This window comes from Macrobrachium nipponense, chromosome 5 (genome assembly GCF_015104395.2).
Source record: "Macrobrachium nipponense isolate FS-2020 chromosome 5, ASM1510439v2, whole genome shotgun sequence".
In the NCBI taxonomy this organism is placed as follows: domain Eukaryota; kingdom Metazoa; phylum Arthropoda; class Malacostraca; order Decapoda; family Palaemonidae; genus Macrobrachium; species Macrobrachium nipponense.
This window is the reverse complement of record NC_061107.1, coordinates 128057646-128079467: the sequence shown is the minus strand read 5'-3', so window position 1 is coordinate 128079467 and position 21822 is coordinate 128057646. Positions and strand designations below refer to the sequence as shown.

Here is a 21822-nt window from a genome sequence, read left to right as displayed (position 1 = left end):
TGGGCGTGCAGTCTTTTGACTTCACTGCCTGAATGTACAAGAATACTCAAAGCAAGTTACTTGGGTGATTGATTCTCATTTTCTCTCTTGGGTGTTAATTGTTCCATATAAAAATCTACATAGTATCTATAATTCGTAATAATAAAAGTATGTGCCAGTATCAATAATGATGTTGGGTTTTGAGTAGGTAAAAGTGACAGTGTCTTCAGTGCTGCACATTGTTTTGAAGCAGATGATGCTACTGTACAGTAGTACTATATGTATTGTATGTGTTGGAAAATAAACTTATCAAAAGTGGTGATTGGTCAAATCTGTATTTTATTTTTTGAAAGTCATAGTTACATGAAATATACCTTAAAGATGACAATATTTGCAGATAGGGTGAATTTGAAATGAAGAAAGTAAATTGTTATGGGCAAAGCATGATGTAACTTTCTTTACATTACTCTTTCAGTTACGAAGCACAATTGTAGAAACTCCAGTCATCCTGCTTCCAACGCACAGATCGTATGCCGACTTCCTGTTAGTTTCGTATATTGCATATCACTTCAATTTACCGCTTCCAGTCATTGCTGCAGGAATGGGTAAGCTGGTGATCACGCTTGTGTTTTAAGGTTTGGGAAAATAGACAGGTGGTTTACGTTATGGTAAAAGTACGAAATAGCAAATTCAGCATTATATTTAACTGTGATGATTTTATGGAATATTTTGTGTGAATTTTTTATTGTAATTAAAAAAAAAATTTGGATAACTGAAAATTGGATTTGAAAATGTATAGATTTTTTATTATTTGTATAACTTATTTGTATAACTCATGAGAGTTTCCCTAGGGATTTCCTCTTAATTAAGGTGAAAATCAGAGCAAGATCTAGTTCAGAAATTAGACAAGTAGCTGGGAAGAGACCAAAAGCAGTTAATGAAAAGTAAAAGGCTGAAAGCAAGGCAACTGTAGCCCAAAAGAACACTTCAGAATCCACAATGCCATCATTAGTGAGCTACATAGGGTACAGTGCAAACTGGCTGTATTTTTGTCATAACATGACTGCTACATTTATGAGCTATAAGATATTTCTCTTATGTTAATGTTTGGTTCAAGTACATACTGGATGCTCAAGATGTAATGATTATTCAATAATTTCTTCAAATTGTAAAGATGAGCTTTTATTTTCCAAGTTGTGCTGAGTGCAATTAATTTTATCTTGATTGCAAATACAGTTTAATGTAAGCAATCATATTGGTTTTCCTCTATTTTGGACTCAAGTATCATCTGAATAGTACCTTCAACTCCAAGCTGCACTGCTCTCTGTATTTTGTATTTCAACCAATCCTTTGGTCTGTTGATAGTACGTAGCTGTCTAATTTCATATCAAGATCTTTTGGGTCAGCCACATGACTAGATAAGAGCCTTGCTTAATTATAGTATAATTGTTATAGTTTCCAATGTTTGCTTAAAAAGCACATTACCATGTAACAGTTCAGCATTGGATTTTAAAATTATGAAATGTTGTGCATATGCTTATCTTATATTATTCATGGAATTATCTTCTATTATTCATGAGATTTTTATGTTTGCTAAAAATAGAATAACCTTTATAAGAAAATTTTTACTTTTATTTTTTTATTTTTTAGATTTCATGAATATGGCTGTTGTGGGTGAAATGTTGCGAGGCTCTGGGGCATTCTACATTCGGCGTTCTTTCATGGATAACCCCCTTTACTGGGCTGTTTTCCAGGTATTTTTCAAATTATTGTTTTGTATACTGTACTTGTCAACACCTTCAGAATTTCCAAAATTACTTTACAATAATGTACTGTTAACAAGTAGTAGTGGTGCTACCTTATAGTATTTCCTTTGGCAAATTGGATTGAAACTTTTTAATGAATTTGTATTAGAGCTCTGCTGAAGTAAGAAATCTTTCGTTTCCTCACAACCTGATTATTCATTTATATGACCAGATTCTCAGTCTGCAAATGTCCCCAGACTCAGTAGTGTCTTATCTGCCAGACAGAAAAAAAATTAAAGTCTAATGAAGCATGCACACCTGGAAACTCGGATACTCATCAATCACATCCTGTGCATTACTGTTAAGGGGAGTGCCAATGGCACTAGAGTGACTAGACCTATTTAAAGGATTTACTTCAAGTGTATGCATGATATTCAACCAATTTTTTATATATATACTGTATCAGTAAGTGAACCCCAAAATCCATGCTATCTAAGTTCAATTAATTTACATACTGAAATTTTTTTTACATTTTTATCATTTTCAATACAAATTCTGGACCCCAGTTCTTAGTTGGGAATAATTGTAGTACTATGTGAAATAAGAAATATTATTTGTTCCTGATTCTCTAAATAAGTATGCCTACAGTTGACAGCAAACCAGGTATATTTTGATAATTCACCAAGTGAGAAGGAATTGCTTGTCAGTTATGTAGACAAAACTTTCAGATAAATGAACAATAGGTTCAACATCCTTATACAACTTTGAGATAAATGAACAACAGGTTCAACATCCTTATACAACTTTGACCAAATAGAAATGGAAAGCCACATAAAATTCCATTACAGTATGCCTGAGGTTAGACATATCAGGTACAGTGTGCTCTGTTTTATAATATCAGAGGCATTGGTGAATACTAGATCCCAAGCAATACAGACTTTGTTCATACACAAACAAACCTGAGGTCTTAACAATAGGGTCATTTCTAACGCCCAGCTGGATCTGGTTAAATCGCAGATGAAAGCAAGGAATCTTGTGAGATCTGGTAACACGTGCATATATCGGGCAAACAGTGGTCAAGGACCACGCACCTACGCCACCGTGTCAGTCTTTTCTTAACCGCCTGGGTGAGAGATCATAACATTGACCTCTCTCAGCCTTTACCCGGTTCATTGCCCGTTTTGATTGTTTAGTGTGTGTGTGTGTGTGTGTGTGCTGTTATTATGGCTTCTTCTGCTCCTTCTCGGCCTTGTCATTGTCTGTGCCCCAGAACTCTAGGTTCCCCGTGTTCTAGGTTTTGGCTTCAGCTGCGACTCCCCCCCCCCCCCCCACCACATCATTAGCAGTAGGTGTCGCTCTATGTTTGTACATTAACGAATCCTTGTACAGAATGCTGTGCGTGGCCTAAAGAGCAGTGGAAGTTGTTTTATAGCAAGAGGGAGCATCGTAGGATTTCTTCTCTCCCTTCATAGGGTTTTTTTTTTTTGTCTCTGCTTCCCAATGCTTCGTCTCCTGCTCCAACCACACCCAATAGTAGTCTTGTGCCTTTGTCCTCTTCCTTTTCTTCCATCGATTCGTCGTTGGAAGTATCGGGAGGCCCTCAGGCAGATTTTTGTATGTCACCCCTCCTTCTTCGGGATTTAATTTGATTCCTGAGAGAGAGGAGGCTTTTTCATCATTGTCTTCTTTGTTTTTACAGAGTCGGAGGCGTCCAAGATGGTGGCGCTTTGGAAGACCAAGGAGCTAGAGGGTTCTCCGTCCCTGGAGGGTTTGCTGTCGCATTTCATGGATGTTCACTACCCCCCTTCGTCTTGGTGGGTAGTCGAGGTTATCCATATTGTATTGTTCCACTAGTGACAGTTGCCGCTTCTTCGAGTCAGAGGGAAGCCGTGGCTTCAGCCCCGCTAGTGACGTCACGGGGTCAGCCATTTTGTATCCCTCCGCCAGTGGCATCTGCTTCCCATTCAGCTCGAAGGTAAGCTGTGACGTCATCGCCACTTAGACGTCACTCTCAGTCGCCTCCACTGCGCTGCCTCGCTCATCTGTGTCATCGTCGTTCGCTGCCATGACGTCATATCTGCCATCCAGTTCACTGCACATCCCTTCCATGTCGTTGGAGCCTTCTCTTACTGATCTGTCTGAGGCTTTATACCAGGCAGTTCTTAAGAGATTGGACTCTGTTTTGGTAGATGAGTTGGCTGCCATGTCGGCTGGGAGGACTGGAAGCAAGTGTGCTGCATTGCCCCCGCCTCCTGCGAAGAGATTGTGTAAGAGGCCAGTGCTCTCTTCCTCTCCTTATCCCCCCATCTCCGCCGCATCGGCGTATCAAGTGTTGGAAGGCTAAGGATTGTGCCCTTTTTTTGCCTGCGAGTGAGGAGCAACATGCCCGTGTTCCTACAAGTGTAGGTGTTTCGGAGTGTCAGTATATCTTCTCATGTGCGATCTGCAGTGGCTGCTTTGCCCTCTGCATCGAGTCACGAGTATGTGGTAACCTCCCCTGTCCGTGCACATGTTGCAGGTGCTCCCACTTCTTCTACTCCAGGGCCTATCCGTTGCCGTAAGGATCTCAAGGTGCTCGTCAAGAGGTCGAAGGTTGTGAGCGTGGAGTTGGTGCAGCAGGAGTGTTTGCCTGCCCCTCTCCCTAGTTCTTCCAAGAGTTCGACTCCGAGGGATTCTCATTCGTTCTCGAGTGTTCGAGATTCCTCCCCAGCTCACATTCATATGTCTGCCACGCCTGTGCCCGTTCGCAGCCATGTTAAGGACTAATCTGTTGGTGAGGGTGTAGTGATGTTTCTGGTGTTGTGGTTGTTTCGTCCCGGGAGTCGGCGCTTGGGTCCAGCCCACAGAGGTTAGTTGGTGTTTCGGGCTGTTTGGCTGCTGGTTCTTCTGTTATTTTGAACGAGGAAGGGGTTTTAGATGGACTGCACACCCTTCTTGTTGTCGGTCTCCGCTGCCGAAGCAGGAGGAGGGAGACACGCAAGAGTTTTGTCTTCCTTTTTCAGAAGTCCTCGATCTCTTTCGTGGTTTCAACAATTTGGAGAGTAGGACACGGGCTCGGTCGTCTTACACTCCGTCCTTCTTGGAAGCCTTGCTGGGAGCTACGCAGGATCCCAAGTCTTCGTTTCAACTTCCCTCATCGGGGCAAGTCCAGTCGGTCTTGCATAAGGTTAACGCCTCTATTTCAGATTGGGACGGTTCGCTTTGCGCTAGGGGCTCTCCCAAGCTGCTACCCCCACCTCTCACAAGGCATAGGAAGTACAAAGCTATGAAAGCTGCCTTTTTGATATCGCGTCATCTTAACCCAGACGTCATTCGTCTGAAGCCGGGATGGACTTTGGATCAGGTGAGGTCAATGGCTCCATCGTTGTCTCCACAAGATGCCTCAGCGTTGGAATCTATGGCAGCCTCCATGTTGCAGATGGTTTCTTGGCTGGACTTTTGGTCTATGGTCATTGCCAAGATAGCTTCTGACAGGTCCCAAGAAGGGTTGGTGACTGCGTCCTCTCTTGCCAGTTTGTTGCAGTCCGGAGGCAAGACATTTCGTATGTGGCTCACCTCAGTGTTAATTTGTGGACTAACCTGATTAGAAGAGACGCGGCATTATCCAGGATGGAAAGATCAGTTGACCCTGAATCCTTGCTGGCGTCGAGGAATGGGGATCTGTTGGAGTCTCAATTTTTGTTCCCTCAGACCGAGCTGGAGGATGCATAGACCGGCGCTGAGCCGACACCAAGAACTTGGTGCACCAGGCTGTCTAAGTCAGAGTCTCGTCCTCTGAGACGTCCAGCTCCTCCTCCTTCCCCTGCCCAGCAGCAGTCACGAAGATCGTCGCTTGGAGGTAAAGGGGGCCGTCGGTAGGTTGACGCCTCTCCCTCTCCTGTGCCACGGGTGGGAGGTTGCTTGGTGGGCCATTGGGCCAAGTGACTTAGTTGTGGGGCGTGAAGTGGGTGGTAGATGTCCTTCCGTTGGGGTAACTACTGCCATTCAACTTCCCTCCTCTCTCAGACAAGCCGCAGCTCAAAGGGCGTATCCTCCAGATATTCTGAAGTTCTTGGCTCTTCAGGAGAAGTGCAGAAGATGCTGGACAAGGATGCGATAGAGGAAGTGGTGCGTCCGTCTCCGGGGTTTTACAGTCACATCTTGGTGCCCAATGAGTCGGGAGGTTGGAGACTTGTGATTGACTTATCCACCTTGAATCACTTCATCAGGAAGCCACGGTTCAAGATGGAGACCCGCGTTCAGTGTTGGCAGCTGTGAGGGAAGGCGACTTCATGCTGTCAATGACTTGAGGGACTAATTCTTCCAGATCCCTATTCATCTGAGGTCCAGGGAGTTCCTTCACTTCTCTCTCAGGGACAAGGTCTTCGAGTTTAAAGTCCTGTGCTTCATGCTGACCACAGCCCTTCAAGTGTTCACAAGGGTCTTCTCTCTCGTATCAAGTTGGGCCCATGCTCGGGATCCATTTGCTGAGGTACTTCGACGATTGGTTGATCTTGGCAGGTTCCAGGGAAAAGCTGCTGCAGGACAGAGATTGTCTGCTTTGGTTTTGTCTGGATCTAGGTATTGTGCTTAACCATGAAGAGTCAAACCTTGTACCCAGTCAAGGATTCTCTACCTGGGCATGGTCATCGATACGGCGGTTGCAAGAGTTTTCCCATCGGATCAGAGATTAGAGAAGTTGCGAATGGTGGCACGCAACTTCTTCTTGGAACCACATCAGTCATGCTCATCAGTGGCAGGTTCTTTTAGGAGTTTTGTCTTCCCTGGAGAAGCTGGTCCCTCATGGGCGTCTTCATCTTCGGTCTCTACAATGGAGACTGGGGGAATTCTGGTCACTAGTGGTGACTCACCCTGTTAGAGGTTCCTCTGTCTCTGGAAGTAAGAGAAGACCTTTGTTGGTGGTTGGACAACCGAAATCTTTTGAAGGGTGTCCTGCGTTCTCTACCACCGGACTTCCTTCTGTTTTCAGACGACTCCCTCGCAGGTTGGGGGCTCATTTAGACGGCCTCATTGCCTCAGGCGTTTGGAATTTGGAGGACAAACAGCAGCATATCAGCATCTGGCAATTGAAGGCAGCCTTCCTGGGTCTGAAGGAGTTTCGGGAGAAAGTTGAGGGCCATTCCGTCATTCTCATGTCGGACAACACCACGGTGGTCGCCTACGTGAACAAGAAGGGAGGTCTGGTTTCATGTCAACTTCATGGCTTGACCGTCGAGGTTCACCAGTAGGCGGTCAGCTATTTAGTAGAGCTCGCAGCCAGGTATATCCCAGGTAAACGGAATGTGGTAGCAGACAGACTCAGTCGTTGGGATCAGACCCTAGGCACAGAGTGGTCCCTTCAAGTAGTAGCAGACAAGCTCTTCCAGGTTTGGGGGAGACCCATGCTGGACCTTTTTGCAACTCAGTTTAACAGGAAACTGGAGATATTCTGTTCAGTGGTTCCAGATCCTTTGGCACTAGCAGAGGATACATTACAACATCCCTGGGACAACCTGGAGGTGTATGCCTTCCCTCCGTTTTGTTTGATCTGTCAGGTTTTGAACAGACTGATGAGTTCGTAGGTTCTCAGGATGACTTTGGTTGCCCCTCTGTTGCCTCAGGCAGAATGGTTTCCAGATTGGCTGCAGTCGTTGTCGGAAGTTCCAAGGGAAATTCCCCCTTGGTGGCATCTCCTGTGTCAGCTGCATGCGGAAAGGTTCCAACAGTCAGTAGAATCCCTGTCTCTTCACGATTGGAGGCTATCAAGTATCTCCTCCAAGCAAGAGGCTTTTCTAAGAGAACAGCAGGGCATATGTCTAGCAGTCTCAGAAGGTCAGCCTCTGCAGTTTACCAAGGCAAATGGGCGATTTATTGTGATTGGGTGTCATAAAAAGGGTTTTTCTCCACTTGCAACCTCTATTCAGCGAATAGCAGACTTTTTAAACCTTCCTCAGAGATGAGAAACGTTTCTCCGTTTCTGCCATTAGTGGCTACAGGGCGGCCCTGAGTACGTCTTAGAGGTATCGACATCTCCTTGTCCTGGGAACTTTCCTTGCTAGTTAATTGGGTTTGAGCAGTCAAGTTCTCCTAGCGAGCTCAGCCTCCAACATGGGATGTTTCCTTGGTTCTCAAGAGCTTCACTAAGGGTCCATATGAGCCTTTGTGTCATTCATTTGACAGGAACAACACTCAAGACAGTTTCCTTCTGGCCTTGGCATCTTCGAAGAGGGTAGGAGAGTTTCACGGTCTGAGCTATGATGTGAAGCACACCAGGGGTTGGGGGTCGGTGTCCTTCAAATTTGTCCCAGAATTCATGGCCAAGACCCAAAATCCCTCTGTGCCCGATGATAGGTTTTTATTTTCATTCCATCACTGATGACTGTGGTGGTGATGCTCAAGAGCTGCTGTTGTGTCCCGTCCAGGCCCTGCGTGTGGTCTCTTGGTATACAAATATCCAACCCTCTATTCAGTAGCATATGCCTCCACTCCTTTACAAGGGGAGAGTTCGGAGTGATAACAAACCCCGGTGTGTTGGTTTGTTATTGGACAGTCAAAGTTTCTCTTTGTGTTTCCTTTATACAATGATTCTCCCATATATCATTGTATGTCACTCAGTGTTTGGGTAGTTAGATTTCAGTTAACTAGCTTCTCGTGGGCTTCAGTCTCTCCAGAGGTTATTTCTTTTAGAGTTGGCTGGTGGGTAGGCCCCCAGCCGGTTTAGGATGTCTTGTACCTTCCTCCAAGTATGAGTCTATCCTATTGTTAAGACCAAAGGTTTGTTCGCATATGCACAAATGACAAATTTGCTAAGACAATTTATATTTTTCATAGCTACAAACCGAAGGTCTTAACATCATACTGCCCACCTCTAGCCGTCCCTCTGTCTGCTAAGACATCCTGAGTTGGGAAAGACTGACGGGGTGGCGTAGGTGCGTGGTCCTTGACCACTCTTTACCCGATATATGCACGTGTTGCCAGAGCTCACAAGATTCCTTGCTTTCATCTGCAATTTAACCAGATCCAGCTAGGTGCTAGAAATTATCCTATTGTTAAGACCGAAGGTTTGTAGCTATGAAAAATACAAATTTTCTTAGAAAATTTTTCATTTTGTGTAGCTTTTGAGTATTGTATAATCTGCTCCAAATGGATTCAAGATTAAAATCAAAAGTACTTAAGCTGTGGTAATCTGAAAGGAAACAGAAGTTAACCACTCAATATGGTTGGAATTTTGATTGCCCACAAAAACAAAAGAGCCTATCTATCATCCTATCTTTCAGCCATGATGGTGAGAAGACTAGCAAGAACTAGTGTCATCTAACTGTATCGCAATAGAAAGAGCACAAATAAAAGTTGTTCATATGTGGAACAAACCTTCGGTCTCAACAATAGGATAATCTTCTAGTGCCAGTTGGTAACTGGTTAAAACAATCAAAGCTTATAGAGCAAGGAATCTGTGGCATCAGGCAACTCATGCATATATGAGGTGGAAGCTTGTCTCTGACCGGGCTTGGTACCTCATGACACGTCAGTCTTTCCTTGACTGCCTTGGAGGGTAGTTGCTTTTGCGCCCTCCTTCCCAAGCCTGTTTCTTTGTTAGCCTGTGTGCTGTCTGGAAGTAAAATCAATAAAAAAATTACATTATAATTAACAAGCATGGAAAAGATAACAATAATAATATAATATGAATATAGAAAAAAAGTAACAGAATCCATGCAAAAGATCAGGAAAGTGATTTGAAAATGAGGATTACAGATGATGAAAAGGCATCCTTGGCCATTCTGTTAATCCTGCCCAACACGCCATTTGGAAAACCAGAAATAAAAAGAAAGTTGACTGAAAAGTCTGCTTGGGCATACCCTCAAAGATCTTGAATTCTAGCCTGAGAGGAAAACTTTGGTATAGAGTCAAAGACACTGCCCAAAGACTAGAGTTACTGATTTGATTTTGCAGAGACTAAATCTAGAAGAGTTGCTTACCCTAGTTAAAGAGTCTCCTTTACAGTAGCCAAATGAGCAGTCATAACTCTTTGAAATAGCCACTGAAGAGTAACAGTAAGTACCTGTTATGATGAGATTGAAAGGTGTAGGCCTCACAAGTCTCCTAGAACCCAGACCTGATTATCGTATACTTAACCCCTTCTAGGCATTTTTATGTTCTTGTGATTGCTTGAGGACATAACCCTTTGTGTGCAGAGGCTCCTAACATGAAAAATGCAGCATGTTTTGTAGTAAGAGCTAAAATAAAAAATTATTTTCGTTGTCATATACATATTTATAATTTGTTTTTGTGTTTAAAGTTTCAAAGAATGTTTTAAAGTGTGGATTGATTTTTGAATTGTAAGTTTTTACTTTATTCTCTGGTCTATTTTTACAAGATTCTTTATAGGGTAAACTATATGATTTCATGGAGATTCAGGATTCAGAATGCTCTACAGCCAGTAATAAAACATTTCCATCCAAGTGCAGTAAGACTTTAAACCAACTATATTGTGAAATGGTACAAAGTTACAAATCTGCACATTACATTGTGTTTGATATGTGGCATTTGGAATTTTAGTATCTGTTGAGAGGGTCTTAAAATATATATAGCATCTCTTTACAACAAATGACTATTAATTTTTATTTACTATATTTTTTTGTGTTTAACCAATTTCTCTGTAACTTAAAACCCAGCATTAGATTGAAGGGTATACATATTAAAGTATATAGTTTTAGGATTATACCTTAACCCTCTTACGCTGAAGCGGTAAAAAAAAAATTGTCTCCTGTGTGCCGGAGGGGTTTCAGAGTGAGCGCGGAAGCGGAAAAAATATTTTTTTCAAAAAATCACAGCGCGCTTAGTTTTCAAGATTAAGAGTTCATTTTTGGCTCCTTTTTTTTTTGTCTTGGCTGAAGTTTAGTATGCAACCATCAGAAATGAAAAAAATTATCATTATCATATATAAATAATGCGATATATGATAGCGCAAAAATGAAATTTCATATATAATTGTATTCAAATCGCACTGTGCGCAAAACGGTTAAAGGTAACAAGTTACTTTTTTTTCGTTGTAATGTACACTAAATTGCGATCATTTTGGTATATAACACATTGTAAAACAATAAAAGCAACACAGAGAAAATATTATCACAAAATAATGCATGAATTCGTAAAGCGCGGACGTAAACAAATATTTTTTTCAAAATTCACCATAAATCTAAATATTGTCCTAGAGACTTTCCAATTTCTTTCAAAATGAAGACAAATGATTGAATATTACTATACTGTAAGAGTATTAGCTTACAATTGCAGTTTTCGACATATCTGACGAGTTAAAGTTGACCAAATGTCGAATTTTTTTTAGATATATTTTTTATATGCAATTATTTCAGAAATAAGAAAAGCTACAACCTTCAAATATTTTTCGTTTTATTCTACATGAAATTGCACACATTTTCATATATAAAACTCTATGAAATGCCTAATATGAAATGGAGCAAATATTCCGAGAATGGGACGTACGCATTTCGGAGATTTGTGACGGAGAATCCGCTCACGGAGGGAAGGAAAGATTTTTTTTAAATTCAACCATAAATCTAAATATTTTGCTAGAGACTTTGAATTTGTTTCAAGATGAAGATAAATGACTGAATATTACTAGACTGTAAGAGTTTTAGCTTACATTGCGTTTTTCGACCAGTTTCGGTAGAGTCAAAGTTGACCGAACGTGGTTTTTTTTCTATTTATCGTGATGTATATGCAAATATTTTTCAAAAATGAGAAAAGCTACAACCTCAATTATTTATTGTTGTATTCTACATGAAATTGCGCACATTTTCATATATAAAAACTTTATGTAACGGCTAATTTAAAATGGTTCAAACATTACCACAATCGCACGTATGATTTTTTTCGGAAGGAGTTACCGCGCGGATGTAAAGAAATTTTATTTTTTTCATAATTTCACCATAAATCGAAATATTGTGCTAGAGACTTCCAATTTGTTGCAAAATGAAGGTAAATGCTTGAATATTACTAGAATATAAGCGTTTTAGCTTACAATTGTGTTTTTCAACCATTTCGGTAGAGTCAAAGTTGACCGAAGGTTGAAATTTTTGCAATTATCGTTATTTATATGAAAATATCTCAAAACTGATAAAAGCTACAACCAGGGTGGGTTTTTATGTTGTATTGTGCATGAAATTGCACACACTTCCATATATAAAACTTTATATACGGCTATTTTGAAATGGTGCAAACATTATTACAATCGCATGTATGATTTTTTTCGGAAGAGTTACCCGCGCGGACGTAAGAAAATTTTCTTCATGAATTCACCATAAATCGAAATATTGTGCTAGAGACTTCCAATTAGTTGCAAAATTAAGAAAAATGATTGAATATTACTAAAATATAAGAGTTTTAGCTTAAAATTGCGTTTTTCGACCATTTTCGGTAGAGTCAAAGTTGACCGAAGGTTGAAATTTTGGCAATTATCGTATTTTATATGAAATATTCTCAAAACTGATAAAAGCTACAATCATGAGTATTTTATTGTTGTATTCTACATAAAAATGCGCACATTTTCATATATAATACTTCATGTAACGGCTAATTTACAATGGTACAAAAATTATGTCAAAGTGACAAAATAATTTTTGAGATGTGTCACAGATACTTTTTTAGTGCGGCAAGAAAGAAATTCGTGCTTGCGCGCCTGCGTAACGATTGTAAACAAAACAACACCTTGATCCGTGAACTCCCAGCATCCCCCCAAGGCGCGTGGATTCAAAGTTTTAGGCTGGTAGGCCTATAAGTATTTTTCCGCGAATTTAAAACAAACTTTTGTAAGTCGACGTAAAATACGTCCAGTCGGCACACGGGAGACAAAAAATGTCGACGTAAATACGTCCAGTCGGCGTAAGAGGGTTTTACTTCATCTGGAATATAAAAATATCATGCAAGCAATCTTTTCTTCATAGGATATGTTCAAAATTTGTTGAATATACTGGTTCTCCCATGGAATTTTTCTTAGAGGGTCCAACGAAGTCGTAGCGGAAAATCATTACCCCCAAAACTTGGTAAGCAGTAACATTCATGTATTACAGATGTGTAACTTTGTTGTATCATTCAGTTAACATGGATTTGGTAGTAATAAAAGTAGGTAACCCACTGCAATAATCTAGATCTGATTTGACCAAGTTAAATAATACATAGAAAAGAACTTATCTTAACATTTACCTTACCTTTGAATCATTGTTACATGAATTTGATTGTGTACAGATCATTTATACAGATTTGTATTTGTTTTTATGTTTGCTTCTTTGTTCACTTAAAGAAACACTTAGGAAGTTTGCTTGTACTAGAACACATAGCGTATTCCTATACGTATTGCCAGATTGCAAACATTTTTCTCTTGTAATTAGTGGTCCATAGTTACCTAAGTATTCCCAGATTGGTTCATTAACTACAGATTTCTTTCCACCTCATGTTGGTGTTATCTTTTGTATCTCAGTTTGATGAAAATACTTGTTTAGAAACATGAGGAATTAAGTAGAAAAAAAGGTTATAGCTACATCGGTAATATAAATTTAAAATCAATCAAAATAAATTTTGGGTAAAATTAGCAGGAGGTGAGAAAAAATCTTCAGTTTCATTTATGTAGTATATTGTATGGTGATTTTAAATTTTTTTCTTCTTCTTTTTCTTCTTCTTCTAGGTCTTTTAGGATGTGTTCTAGAGTGTTGGCTACGAGGTAGACTTCCAGACCTAGCAATTGTTCCCATTAGCATATCTTATGACCGAACACTTGAAGAGAAACTTTATGCATATGAACTCCTTGGTGTCCCAAAGCCTCCAGAAAATCACTTCAGTGAGCTATTTGTTTTTACATTTCTGTTTTACCAAGGCGTGAGAACTTAGTTGTCTACAGTGGTTCCCCCGTATTCGCGGGACACACACACACACACACACACACACACACACACACACACACACACACACACACACACACACACACACACGTGAATAGTTAGAACCCGCAAATGTTTGGAACCCCTATAAAACGCTAAAAAACAGCCTATTTTGTTAGTTAAAACATAAGAAAAACCCACTAAAAAATATTCATACTTGGTTTTTTTAATAGTTTATCACAAAAAGTGCCTTTGTTCCGACACGGCATACAAACCTTCAGTCCTTTTACAATAGGAAGGTACTAGCGGCAGCTGGATAGGTCGTAAGCTTTCGAACAAGGGGTTCGGTAGTTAACTGCTTGTCCGACAGGCGCGCAGCGCGCGACTGGGAGGTAAACAACCACTTTTGCTTTCGGCCTCACAGTGGATGGACGTGTGTGTTCGCTCTCTGCCCGCTGCTCGTCGTTGCTTTCTAAGTTTGGTTGTAATTGTGTAGAAAGGAGTATTGTAAGTACAATTATTCTCTCTTTATATATTAATTACGGCTTTCAAGTGAATAATGATGGAATCTCCTCGCCTCGCTACCCCAAGGAGACTTGCCCGGGTATCGAAGGGCGCAATGCGGGAAGTTTAGATCGTTCCCGGAGATTGACCCTCATATTTTGTGTGCTCGGTGTCGGGGGCGCGCAATGCACCCGGGCCGAGCCCTGTGATGTGTGTAATGACTGGTCGGAGGCGCAGTGGACTTTGTATGAGGGCAGGAAGAGCGAAGGCCTGCAAAGGAGTCGTCGGAAAGCTCTCCCGCGACTCCTTTGGTGACGGACACTTCGTCTTCTTTCCTGCCGCCCGCTCAACTTCACGTCTCGCGCCTTCCCCTTCGGGGGGGGTGTCTAGGTCCTTCTCCTCTCCTGACGTGTCGAGTGTGGAGGAGGGCGCTAGATACCCTGACGTAGAGTTGTATTCTGGGTCCTCTATCCGCTCGTCTTGCGCGAGCGGGTAGAGGATCCTTCTAATCACCCGACTTTGCCTCCTCAGGTGCAGTTGCCGTGAAGGATGACCTCGGACAGGCGTGGCATCGTTGGGGCTGCAGGGCGTGCCGAGTGTCCAGGGGCTGCTCTATCATCTGGCTGGCTCCGTGGCGGTTACTCTGCAACGGTCACAACCACCACCACGACCCTGACACACCCGGCTACGCGTCACCTCCTCACCTGGTGTACACCCAGCACGCGGTCTCTGTAACACCACATCGTGCAGGGCCAGTCGCCGTAACTCGGGGGAGTGTGATGCCGCCACCTGGGTTTGCCGTGCTGCCACGACCGGACTTCATGTGCCCGAAGAGCTCGCCCCTGACCTCCCACCGGTGCCGATGACGTCTGTGCCGCTGGTTCGACCATCTGTACCGCCCACACAGCCTGTCGTACCTGCGTGACCACCGCTGCTGTTCCTGTTCCTGCTCCTGCCGTCTCGACTGCCGTTCCTGTGATGCTCGCACCTGCTGATGTTGTTCCTGTTCCTGGCGCCGCTGCTCCCGATGCTGGTCTGTTCGACAGTACGTCCGGGCCCTGTTGCTTCGGCAACAGCAGCCCCGGCTCGTCCTGGATGACAGATCTGACGTCGGTCCTGAGAGGTGACGAAGAAGAAGAAGAAGAGGAAGGTGTCGTCGTCGTCTTCATCGTCTTCTTCGTCGTCGTCGTCGTCTGCCGCCTCTTCCCCTTCTTCTTCTAAGGCTCCCCCGCCCGCTAAGAAGAAGAAGGTCGCCCTCCCCCCCCCCTAAGAAGTCCTCCTTCGGGAGCTTCTAAGGGCCCGTCTCGCTCTGGTGAGACGGGGGGTTCTTCCGCTGGTCGCCCTGCTCCCTCGGAGCAGGACCCCGTCTCTTCTCCCGCTCAAGGGAGAAGAGACTACGGGGACCAGAGGGGTGCCGGCTAACACCGGCACTTCCTCACCTGCTGTTAGTGGTTCGGCCACAGCAGCAGGATCCGGCTCGGCCGCTCGTTCGCGAGAGGTACCGAGTGTACGGTCGCCTACCAGCGACCGTGCAGCCAGGAACAGACCTCTGAGTCCGCTCAGCGTCAGGTTCACGGCACGGAGCGGAAGACTGGTGACAGCCGCTCACGCGACTCTCACAGACCAGCTCTCGCTCTCACGGCGAGCGGCTGGCTACCCGCGGGACGTGACGGTCCATGACGGCCACGGGCTGAGGCTGGGAAGAGGTCCCCCCGTTCGCCGGCACCAGCCACGGCTGGTACCAGCGAACTGACGCACCGTGAGGATACGCACCGATCTCACCGTGACAGTGGAGCTCGCCGGTCGCCTGACCGTCGCTCTCACAGAGAGCGATCGGGTACGGCGACCAGCACCAGCTCCTCTGACACAGAGACCGGGGCCGCTGTTCTCGGTCCGCCGTTCTCCACAGCGAGACGGCTCGACTAGGTCTGCAGCTCGATCACCACCGCGGGTTGGCGATCGCCTGCAGTCCTCCAAGCCCGCTGGTTCTGCCAGTGAGCGAGGAGAGAGCGTCAGGTCTGCCTCTCCCATACCTTCAACCTCCTCGGGTTTACACCGGAGGGGCGAGGTATTGAGGAGTGATCGTGAGGGGTGCGCCCCTCAGGATCCCGCCACAATCGTCGTACGTACCAGCTCGGTTCTCGGACCAGCCAGGTCGTACGCACAGGTGGTTGGAGGAGACCGAGAGGGGGCTGTCGCTGCTCCTCTCCTTGAGGGAGGAGGGTCTCGGGAGGTACTCCTGTTTGAGGGACTGGACGGTCCGACTCCACAGGATGCTATCACGCCCGAGATCCAGAGGAACTTTGCCGAGGTTATTGCGCTGATTCGTCAGCACAACGACCCTCGGGGGAAGGATCGCCGCTCCCACCATCCGAGCCCACGTCCCGGCTCGAGTCGTTCTGGGGCCCGAAGAGGGAACCCAGACCGACGGTGGGCCTGCCGCGTTCCGAGCTTGCGGACTCAGTGCTGGACCAGGTTGAATCGCTTGTCTCCGGACAAGACGGTTCGCTCAAAGTCTGGCAGGTCGAGCAAGCTGCTTCCACCTCCTCTGCTACGACGCGGCGGTTTTTACGTGCCATCTGAAGACCCGATGCCGCCAAAACAGGTGAACCCGGAGTTAGCTAGGTTGACTCCGGGGTGTGTCTCTGCAACAGCTCCTGTCCGAGAACTTGTGGTTCTCGCAGCAAGAGGCACTCGGCCTGGAATCTACCGCCATGGCAGCTTTCCAGGCCGTCTCCTGGCTAGATCTGTGGTCCCTTCACAGTATCTAAGGTCGCAGCCAACTCCGGGGAATTTCTCCCGAAGATGACTCGGCCTTCAGGAGACTTTGCCAGTCTGGGGGAAGAGCCATCTCCTTCCTTCCTTGCCCACCAGACGGTGAACCTGCCGGGCCAACCTGGTTCTCCGACGAAGGGACGCTGTCCTTACTCGGGTTTCCAGGGCGGCCGGGCGTGAGGCGGCGTTGGGGCTTAGAAACGGACCTTTACGGAGTTCCACGTCTCTCTTCCCCAGGAGAGATGGTGGACGCTGCGGTGGACAGACGACGCACTGATGACAGTGACCGTCTGGTTCACCAGGCAGTCTCGAAGGCTTCTGGGCAGCCTCGGACTGCGGCCAAGTCTAAGAGCTCGGCTAGCGCTTCCTCGGCTGCTAAGACGTTGCTGCGTCGAAGCCCCGAGGAATGACTCTGTCTTCTTCGACTTCTAACAAGGGGAGCCGTAACCAGCCCTCCTCCCAGCCCTCCTCATCCCGTGGAGGCTCTGGGAAGAAGTCGAAGAAAGGGGGGGAAACGCTAGGGACGGCGTTTCCCCCTCACCTGCTGCCGGAAGTGGGGGGGTGCCTGGCCAGCAGCCATTGGGCAAAACTTGGCAGCGCTACGGCGCCGAGACCTGGATTGTAGATGTCCTTCGGGAGGGAGATCTATTACCCTTCGAATCTCGGCCACCCTTCACCTCCAACCCGGTCCAACAGCAGTCCTACGTTCCAGGGTCACCGAAGGACGTAGCACTCAGACAGGAGATCAAGACCATGCTGAGCAAGAGAGCTGTAGAGATCGTCACGGATCAGTCACCGGCTTTTACAGTCGACTCTTCCTGGTGGAAAAGTCTACGGGAGGCTGGCGCCCGGTGATAGATCTCTCTCCCCTGAACCGGTTTGTTGCGCCAGACCCGGTTCACGATGAGACGGCACGCTCAGTGCTCGACTCCATCAGGGAGAACGATTTCATGCTTTCAGTGGACTTGAAGGATGCGTATTTCCAAATACCCATTCATCAGTCCTCCAGAAAGTACCTCCGCTTCATCCTCGACGGGACGGTGTACCAGTTCAGGGCACTGTGCTTCGTCTCTCACCGCCCCACAGGTGTTCACGCGAGTGTTCACTCTGGTGTCCTGCTTGGGCCCATTCGCACGGGATACGTCTGATGAGGTATCTCGACGATTGGTTAGTCCTGGCGAGCTCCCGCTCGCAGTTGCTACAGGACAGGGATCGACTGCTCGAGTTCTGTCGCGATCTGGGGATCGTTGTGAACTTCGAGAAGTCCGATCTCGAGCCCAAGCAGAGGATGAAGTACCTGGGTATGCTGATCGACACGGTAGCAGGGCGAGTCTTCCCAGCAGGACTCGCGGATCAGCAGATTCAGGGAGGCAGCCAAACCAGTTTCCGTCTCGGCAGGAACAGGTAGCTCAGCGATGGCAAGTCGTGATCGGGACACCTGTCGTCACTCGAGAAGTTAGTCCCTCACGGCGTCTTTCACCTGCGGTCTCTTCAGTGGAGACTAAAGGAGGAGTTGGTCACAGGCGACGGATCCCCCAAGCTTTCCAGTGTCACTGACAACCAGGAGTGAGGCAGGACCTAGCTGGTGGCTCGACGACAGGAACCTCTTAGAGGAGTGCCACTGCGCACTCCCCCCACGGACGTGCAGCTGTTCTCAGACGCATCGACCGAGGGATGGGGCGCACACCTGGAGGAGTTGCTGACTTCAGGAGTGTGGGACGAGAAACGACAAGCACCTTCACATCAATGTGCTGGAACTCAAGGCAGCGTTCCTCGCTCTCCAAGAGTTTCAGGACCGCTTGATGGGACACTCAGTGGTGTTGATGTGCGACAACACCACGGTGGTGGCTTACGTCAACAAACAGGGGGGCCTAGTGTCTCTCCCGTGTACCAGTTGACTCGGCAGGTGCACGAGTGGGCTCAGGCACACTCAATAGAGCTGTCGGCACGCTACATTCCAGGGAAGAGGAATGTAGTAGCAGACACGCTCAGCCGTCGGGATCAGGTGATAGGGACCGAATGGTCTCTACACCAGGACGTGGCGGGGAAAGGCTCTTCGACCTGTGGGGGCGACCAGTCGTGGATCTGTGCGCCACCCGGCACAACAGGAAGCTCCAGGTGTTCTTCTCGGCCGTGCCGGACCCATGGGCAGCTGCAGAGGACGCTCTTCAACACCCGTGGGACAACCTCTTCGCCTATGCCTTTCCCCCGTTCAGCCTGATTCGCAAGGTGATCAGTCGAGCGCTGGTCACCCCGAATCTCAGGATGATCCTGGTGGCTCCCAAATGGCCACAGCCATTTGGTATCCGGACCTGCTGGCTCTTCTCGCAGGAGAACCGAGAGAGATTTCCCCCTTGGCACAACCTTCTCGCCCAGCCACACGTCGAGCGGTACCACCGAGCAGTCCAGTCCCTACGTCTTCACGGCTGGCTGTTATCCACCATCTCTTGCGAACGAGAGGCTTTTCTCGTAGCGCCAGCAAAACAGAGATGGCTGGAAACGTCCGTCAGTCCTCTGCAGCTGTGTACCAGGGGAAGTGGGCCGTCTTCTGTGGTTGGTGGTGTCGTAGACGGGGTCTATCTCCTCTCAGAGCCCACTCTTCAGCAGGTAGGGCGGATTTCCTCGTTTTTCTTCGCCGAGAGAAGCTCCTCTCAGTCCCCACAGTTAAAGGATACAGAGCCGCCTTGGCGCTCGTCCTGAAACTGAGGGGGGTTGGACATCTCGAACTCGTTCGAGATCTCCTTGCTTATGAGGAGCTTCGAAAGGTCTTGCCCACCCAGGGAACTCAGGCCCCCCTGCGTGGGACGTGACTCTCGTCTTAGGAGTCTGACTCGAACACCGTTCGAGCCACTCCGAGAGTCGTCAGACAGGGATCTGACCCTCAAGACCCTCTTCTTGCTGGCCCTGGCATCGGCGAAGAGAGTAGGGGAACTTCATGGTCTTTCCTATGATGTACGACACTCCAGGGGTTGGGGATCCGTGACGCTCGATTTCGTCCCGAACTTCGTTGCGAAGACTCAGAAACCTTCAGTCCCTGATGACAGGTTCGAGTCATTCACGATTCCCTCCCTATTGGACTTCACCGATAATGATGCGGATGAGATGCTGCTTTGTCCTGTGAGGGCGCTACGGCGCTATCTGAAGAGAACTCGACACCTCAGGCCTGAGTGTCGACGCCTCTTCGTTAGCACCGGGGTCACAAGAAAGAAGTATCAAGAACACTCTTTCATTCTGGCTGCGTGAGGTCATCAGGAGGGAGTATGAGGCTGATGGTAGTGACGACATCCGTACGTCCCGTCCGAGGAGCTCACGAAGTCGAAGTATTGGCCCCTCGTTGGCGTTTCGCAAGAACTTCTCCGTGGCGCAGGTCCTGAAGGCAGGGGTCTGGTCTAACCAGACTACCTTTACGTCCTTCTACCTTCGGGATATTGCCCACAGGTCCTTGGATACCTTTTCCTTGGGACCCGTGGTGGCTGCTCAACAAGTTGTGTAGCTAACCCAGACCCTCGCAGGCTGAACAGCATCGAGTCCTGGTGTGACTGTGTGGATGGATGTGTGAGTGAGTGAGTGACTGGCTCTCTCTTCCCGTCTTTTCCTTCCCTCTACCTGTGGGCAGAGGGCCATGGTCGTCACTACGCTGGATGAGGACGAGATGCAGGTGAGCTATATGACAGAGCCCCATCCTATCCCTTTCACTAGGGATAGGAGCAGAATATCCACCACTTCCTTCTACAAGGGGGGAAGTGGATGCCTACAAGAGTCAAAACCATGACTTTATATTTGCTCCTGTACAGGAACAAGTTCTTGCATTGCTGGTACGAAGAGATACGCATGCCTCTCTCTTAGTACTCGGTCCAGAGGTCTGACCATTGATCCTGCGGTGCACACCCGATCAATCGGGACAGAGGCTTGGATCCCTCCCTTGCTCTTACGACCAGGGAGACTTCCAAGGTTGGGCGAACACCAGTCTGTTCACAAAAGACTCAGATTCCTCCCACCAAGAAGTGAGTCTTCCTATTGTAAAAGGACCGAAGGTTTGTATGCCGTGTCGGAACAAATGACAATTTGTCCAAAATTGCATTTTTCCTAACTATACAAACCTGAGGTCCTTTTACACATAGCCCACCTCATGCCACCCTCACTCTGCAGTTTTTGCTTGGGCCAAAGCAAAAGTGATTTGTTTACCTCCCAGTCGCGCGCGCGCGCCTGTCGGACAAGCAGTTAAAACTACCGAACACCTTGTTCGAAAGCTTACGACCTATCCAGCTGCCGCTAGTACCTTCCTATTGTAAAAGGACCTCAGGTTTGTATAGTTAGGAAAAATGCAATTTTGGACAAATTGTCATTTTATGATGAAATTGATAAAAAAAAAAACAGGAATTTGTGGATATTTCTCATAGAAAAATACAGCAAATGTGCGAATTTTCCGTGAATAATGCGGGGAAACGCTCCTGAGAGAAATCTGTGAATGTGTGAGTTCACGAATTTGGAGAATGTGAATACTGGGGGCCCACTGTATATAGTAGTTCTGCATGTTATTAAAAAGATTTAAATCATTTACCACACATCTTTGATTAAATTGCAGTTGTTTCCGATACGTATACAAACCCTCGGTCCTTTAATCAATAGGAAGGTAACTAGCGGCAGCTGGGACGGTCGTAAGCTTCGAACAAGGGGGGGAGAACGGTAGTTAACTGCTTGTCCGATCGTGCGCGCGCCCGCGCGCCCGAGAGGTGAAGAATCACTTTTGCTTTCGGCCGCGGGTGTGTAAGGACGTGTTCGTCATCGCTCTCTGCCCGTTTCATCGTCGTATGCTTTGTTTATATTGTGTTTTCTACTAATGGTTTGTTTGATCTTGAAAATGAAACTGTAAGTACACTGTTTTCATTTTCATTACTTAATTATGAATCAACATGGAGCTATCGCCGTAGAGGCGGCGATTTCCGCTC

The 21822-nt window shown here is 46.5% G+C and overlaps 1 protein-coding gene across 1 annotated transcript in view; it reads left to right on the top strand.

Annotated features, from left to right (window-relative positions):
• LOC135215632 (dihydroxyacetone phosphate acyltransferase-like) overlaps window positions 1–21822 on the top strand; it is a gene marked incomplete at its 3' end in the record, with an annotated part of 96658 nt that overhangs the window by 23136 nt on the left and 51700 nt on the right. Inside the window, 2 exon segments of the mRNA XM_064250552.1 lie at window positions 455–584; window positions 1630–1733. Coding sequence (XP_064106622.1) covers window positions 455–584; window positions 1630–1733 — 234 coding nt within the window.